The sequence below is a fragment of the Myotis davidii genome, unplaced genomic scaffold (genome assembly GCF_000327345.1).
Source record: "Myotis davidii unplaced genomic scaffold, ASM32734v1 scaffold555, whole genome shotgun sequence".
Classification (NCBI taxonomy): Eukaryota; Metazoa; Chordata; class Mammalia; order Chiroptera; family Vespertilionidae; genus Myotis; species Myotis davidii.
The window spans coordinates 1,640,997-1,647,230 of NW_006286315.1; the positions used below are offsets into that span (position 1 = coordinate 1,640,997).

The 6,234-nt window shown below is 49.1% G+C and overlaps 1 protein-coding gene and 1 long non-coding RNA gene across 2 annotated transcripts in view; one reads left to right on the forward strand and one right to left on the reverse strand.

Annotated features, from left to right (window-relative positions):
- LOC107182154 overlaps positions 1-1,434 on the reverse strand; it is a 6,206-nt gene extending 4,772 nt beyond the window's left edge. Inside the window, exon 1 of the long non-coding RNA XR_001512881.1 lies at positions 1,297-1,434. This is a non-coding gene — a long non-coding RNA (uncharacterized LOC107182154). The remainder of the gene's footprint in view (positions 1-1,296) is intronic.
- Positions 1,435-3,888: 2,454 nt separating this feature from the next.
- SEC14L5 (SEC14 like lipid binding 5) overlaps positions 3,889-6,234 on the forward strand; it is a 43,414-nt gene continuing 41,068 nt past the window's right edge. The window contains exons 1-2 of the mRNA XM_006757934.2: positions 3,889-4,097; positions 4,758-4,872. Of these exons, the coding sequence (XP_006757997.1) occupies positions 4,810-4,872 (63 nt within the window). The 5' untranslated portion in view covers positions 3,889-4,097; positions 4,758-4,809. The remainder of the gene's footprint in view (positions 4,098-4,757; positions 4,873-6,234) is intronic.

Sequence of the window (6,234 nt, forward strand, 5' to 3'; positions counted from 1 at the left end):
GGCAGCCTGGGACAAATGAGATTGGTGCAGAAAGCAGATTGGGGGGCAGGGCGGAGGGGGGGGTGGGGGCTGGTGGAAGGAAGATGTGACTGCATAAAGGGACCGAGTCTCCTTTTGGGGTGATGAAAATGTTCTGGAAGTAGATAATGGTGCTGGTTGCACAACCTTGTGAATGTATTAAAAGCCACTTAATTGTATACTTAAAAAAATGGTAAATTTTATGTTATGTGCATTTTAACACAATAAAACATACCCAGCTTTCTTTAGCTTCAGCACTATCCCAGGGCCCTTCTGTATTATAGGAACCAGATCTAGGACCACTTGTGTCCCACAGCGGTCTGGACTCTGGACCCTCTCACTCCACCCGCCTCTTCATGCCACCTGCTCTTGGTATCAACTGAGACCATTTCCCTTCAGGACACCTTCCAGGAGCCTCTGTGTTAGGATTGGGCCCAATGTTTTAGTCAAATAAATGCATCACCAATGGTTAAATTTCCTGCAGGGAAGTTATTCAAAGACACGGGGTGTTTCTGGAGTTTTCAAAACACAACTCACTGCGAGGCAGCTTTGGCTTGGTCATTCCCACAGGACAAATAGGAAACAGAAAGTAGGAAGAACTTGGAGGGCCTGTCCCCGGGACTGACTTCAACTCACCCCATCCTTCTGGCACCTCCTCAGTCCAGGGCCCAGGATGCCTGGCTATCTTTTCAGCTCAGGCTGGGAAATCAGATCTTAGGTACTTAAGCTCCAGCCCTGAGGGAAGAAGGCTTTGGAGAACCAGAGTCCTGGGTTTGGGTTCCTTACTAGCTGTGTGACTTTGAGGAAGTTACTTAACCTCTCTGTGCTTAGTTTCCTTTTCTTTAAAATGAAGATTAAAATAGTTGTGACCTGAAAAAGTTTTTTTTTTAAAAATTAGGTGATAGTCATATAACGTAAAATTAACCATTTCGATGTGTACAATTTGGTGGCATTTAGTGCATTCACAATGCTGTACAACCAGCACCTCTATGGAGTCCCAAAACATTTTCATCATTACAGCCTTAGAATCCCATCATTATGGCCTTAGAATAATGCCTGGTACAGCAAGTGCCAATGAGTGCTCCATAAATGGCAGGGTAATTAGTAGAACAGTGGTCATAACAGGTAACCAGAGGTGGGTGGTGGGATGAAGTTACTTCCCTTGGCCTGCAGGAAGAAGTTAGGTTCTCACTCGCCTCTGGGCCCCATTTCCCACCGTGAGCTCTCTATACCCACCCACTGTTGCACCCCTCCCCCGATCCAGGGTCATGCCCTCACCGGTTGGGCTGGTGGAGCCAGGAAACCCAGCCCCTCTTCCGCAGTCTCAGGGCCTCTCCTCAGCGCCTTTTGGCTCTGCTTGGGGGCGCCCCCTCCGCTGCTGCTCCCCCAAGCTGTCACCTTCTGTGGCAAAGGAGACACGTGTGGGTTGGGGCGTCGGGGAAGATTCAGGCAAAGCGAAAAGAGAATGAATGGGCGTGGAAACACGCCCACATCTGGGAGGAGCTCTTATGAGCAGACCGCCCTCACTTAGGAGCGCACCACCTTCTTCCCCAGGGTCGGCTTTTACTCCGAGCATCCTGGGATCCCCGGCATCCAGCAGATCCCCGGGAATCTATATTAACATGCACCCTGTTGCAGGGAGCTGGAAAGTTTGAGACAGACTACTGCCGCCCCATCCTTCCAGGTGCAAACATCCGTTCTGTGGTTACTTTGTGCAATTTAACGCCTTTCGTGCCATCATTATAGCTTTGTGTTAAAGCTCACTACGTCCATGCACGGACACTCAGGAAAAGCAGGCGAGTTTCCTTGATGAGTCCAGGTACAGCAAAACATCCCAGGACCCTCTCCCCCAATTCACCCAGGAGCCATGAACTGTCGTTTGCTGCCATCTTACGGCAGGCATGGGAACTTTGCGCTCCATTTCAACCTTTCATAGCCCTAATCAAGAAAACGTACTGGCCACACAGGTCACCAGCAGGATCCTGAATGCCTGAGTCAGTCAGACAGAGGAAGGTAAATGCCATATGATTTCACTCATGTATGGAATCTAAAGAAAAAAATAAATGAACAAAACAGACACAGCCTCATGGATACAGAGAACAAACTGAGGGCTGCCAGATGGGGGCAGGACTCAGGGGGTTGGGTGAAAAAGGTGACAGGAATAAGAAGTACAAATTAGTAGTTACCAAATAGTCACGGGGATGTAAAGTACAGCTTAGGGAACATAGTCAATAATATTGTAATAACTATGCATTGTCAGGTGGGTACTAGAATTACCGGGGGAATCACTTCTTAAATTACATAATTGTCTAACCCAGTGGTTTTCAACCTTGGCTGTGCATTAGAATCACCTGGGAACCTTTTTAAACTCCTGATTTCTTGGCCTCATCCTCCGGAAATTCTGTTTCTTTGTTACCAATGTTGTGGCCCCATCCCATAACGAAGAAACAGAATGTCCGGAGGATGAGGCCCAGAAATCAGGATTTTAAAAAGATTCCCAGGTGATTCTAATGCGCAGCCAAGGTTGAGAACCACTGGTCTAACCACTGTGCTGTACACCTGAAACTAAAATAAAGTAATATTGAATGTCAACTGTAATTAAAGAAAGATCTTATGCACCTGGGGGCAGATAACAAGACAGACATGGTATCAACCTTGCGAAGCCCACAGCCTCCTAGAAGAGACAATCAATAATCCACAAGTAAGTAAAGTGAATTAATAAATAAAAAAATATTATAGACTGTGATACAACCTAGGAACAAAGCAGGGGCTGAGTATCACAGGGTGAAAAGATACGTTTAATAAACCGAGTGTCTGCCTCCCTACACACCCACTCCCTGCCCAGAGCTGTGAGCCACACAAGGGCATGTGCATCTGTCAGACTCCCCCTTGTGAATGGGTAAAGTCACCCAGTGTTGGCACATAGTAGGTGCTCAGTAAATGTCTAATAAATACACGATGGCAACACTGTTCTTAGCCAGCTTCTTGGCTCCTTCAGGCCAAACAGATGGGGAGAGGAAAGAGGGGCTTATGGAAGAGAAGCTGGGTCCCTGGGGGTCCTGGGATGGCTGTAAGGATGATGGACAACTGTCACCCTCCCACGGAGACCCCAGTCCACCCTGTTTTAAACTGTGCCCTCATTCCACTTGTTTCTTGAACCCCTCCCTTGCTTATATTTTTCATTTTGGCATTTTTCACCAACTCACATACTATGTGTTTGCCTTATTTATTTAACATTTGTCTCCCACCGCACCCCCAATCCAAGAATGTAAACTCTCCGATGGCAAGGATTTTGTCTGTTTTGTTCACTGATGACTCTCCAGTGCCTAGAAGTGCCTGACACTTAGTAGGTGCTCTGTAAATGTTTGCAGAGTGAATGAATGATGCATGGGTGGGACTTGGGAGCAGGACCATGAGGGCACTGAGGGGAGACCAGTGGGAGGAGTGGAGCTCAGAGTCCAAGCAGCAGGTTGATCGAGTTACAGAAGAGGCCAAGTGTAAACTGTACTAGGAGGGGAGGCATTGGGCGGGGCAAGGGTCCCTCGAGGCAAAGCTAGGCTGGGGGTGGAGCCTTGGGGCGCTCTTCCTGGGTTTGGGCTTTTCCCGAGGTTGTGTGCTTTAAGGGAGAAACCGGTATGGGGGCGGTGCCCAAGCGAGGTATGGCCAATCTGGAGGAAGAGCCGGACTGGGGCGTGGTCAAACAAGAGAAATAAATGAAAGGCGGGGCTAAGACGGGGACGGGCCAGGAAGCGGCTGGACCAATCAGGGATCCGGGTGAATCTGGGAGGGGACGTGGGCAGGACCACCAATGGGCGTGGCCAGTCCAGAGGCGGGGCCGGGCCAGGATCTCTGCTGTCCCGGGTCCTGGAGCGCTCCCGCCCGGCAGGTCTCGCTCCCGATCCGCAGGCCCTTCCCGGGCCATCTCGGCCCCAGGGTGTGTAGGGCTGGACTCTCCAGGCTCCGCGACTGTGGTCCGGCCTCGCCCCAGGCACTGCGCTCGGAGCCAGGCGGCTACGGGGTCCCTGGAGGGCTGAGTTCCTCGCTGCCCCGGGCTGTGTCCCCACAGACTGACAGCGAGGGTGAGCCGGCCCTTGCGTGCATGCGAGTGTGCATGTTTGTGTTTGTCTCCTGCACGTGCGCACCAGTGTGTGTGTGTGGACGTCTGTGTGCACAAGAGGAAGTGTGTGTGGGTAGAGTTGGGTAGGTGCATGCTCCAGGGAACTGAGTGCGTGTGAAAGTTACATGCATGTGCAAGAGTGGTCCCACGTGGGAGGAGAGTCCTGCACGTGTGTGTATGTGTGTGAGATAGAGACAGTGTGTGCGAAATTTGGTAAAGATTGTGTGTGTCGAGGTATCTTGGAGGAAATGGGAGGGAAGATACAGTGATTCTTGGAGGATGTCTGTGGCGAGCTATGGGGTACGTGCAGTGAATTGTGGGAGTGTAAGAATGGCGAATGTGTGTGTTTCCATGTGAGTGCCAGTGAGGGTGCTTCTGGGGGCCTCCACGCGAAGCGGTAGAGACCAAAGAAAGTTTTGGGGTACTGATTGCTCTTGCAGGGTGAGTGCTGGGACCTGGCTGAGGATACCTTGGGGATTACATTGCGTTCTTTGCTTTGAGGGCTGGGAGATTTGGGGGTGGGGCTAGAGGGGGTGGCCCTACTCCTTACATGGTGGAGCAGGGGGTAGTTTCTTGCTTCATGTGGAGGGAGCTGCCACCTCAGCAGTCACCTGTCTCCCAGGCTCTGTGCTCACTTCTACCTGAGTGGCTTCTGTCGGTGCTTCTGTGTGAATATGGTGCAGAAGTACCAGTCTCCTGTCCGCATCTACAAGTACCCATTCGAGCTGGTCATGGCGGTGAGTGACTCCTGATTCTCTGGGTCCTGTGTGGTGGTTGGAGGGTGCAGGAGGTCAGCTATGATGGAAGGAAAGAAAACCCCTCAGTCCCTGGATCAGAGGGAATTATTGGTTAACTTGGTGGGTCCAGTTTCTAACCAGTGACCCCTCAGCCTGCCCATTCTACCTTCCCTACAACTTCTGGAATCCTTGCCCACTGACAAAACACAAGGTCTTTCTTTCTTTTCCTTGTTGAAGCTTACATGTTCTCTTGTCTCAAGATTCTCTGACATAAAACAAGGAAATCAGCTAAGTCACTGCTGTCATTTTGTGTAATGATAATAATAGTAATAATAATAAGTGCACTAATGAGGATGATGATGATGGCAGCCATTCACTGAGGGTATACAGTATGTACAGTAAGTACAAAGAATATATGTAAAGATCAGCTGGTGTGGCTTAGTGGTTGAGTGTCAACCCATGTACCAGTTGCCAGTTTGATTCCTGGTCAGGGCACCTGCCCTGGTTGCAGACTCTATCCCCAGTAGGGAGTGTGTAAGATAGTGGTTCTCAACCTTCCTAATGCCGCGACCCTTTAATACACTCCTCATGTTGTGGTGACCCCCAACCATAAAATCATTTTCGTTGCTACTTCATAACTGTAATTTTGCCACTGTTATGAATCATAATGTAAATATCTGATATGCAGGATGTATTTTCATTGTTACAAGTTGAACATAATTAAAGTATAGTGATTAATCACAAAAACAATATGTAATTATATATGTGTTTTCCGATGGTCTTAGGCAACCCCTGTGAAAGGGTCGTTCAACCCCCCAAGGGGTTGTTACCCACAGGTTGAGAACCGCTGGTGTAGGAGGTAGCCAATAGATGGTACTCTCTGTCATTTATGTATCTCGCTCTCTCTCTCCCTTCCTTTCTCTCTAAAAGTTAATAAAAAACATTAATACATTTAATTCACAATAGCTCACATTATTCTCATTTTATCTGCACTAAACGGAAGCTTGGACATGTGACAGGACGGCCCCAAGTTCTGTGGCTAGGAAGAGGTAGAGCAGGGAGGACTCCAGAACCATAATTTTAACCACAACACACCCCAGGGTCCTCCTTCCATTCGCACACCCTCTGTATGTGTCCTGCCTGACCTTAGTCTATGATCCTACCCCTACAGATGTATTTATAGTTGCATAAAGGGTAAAAAAAATCTTCCATCATGTTGTGCTGTTACATGTAGATAGTTCCACGTCAGGAAAGAAGCAGGGGGCATACTGACTAGCTGGTGACCTGGGGCAAGTAACTTAGCCTCTCTGAGCCTCCAGTCCCCATCACTAAAATGAGAATTACATAGTTTCCAAATCTGGG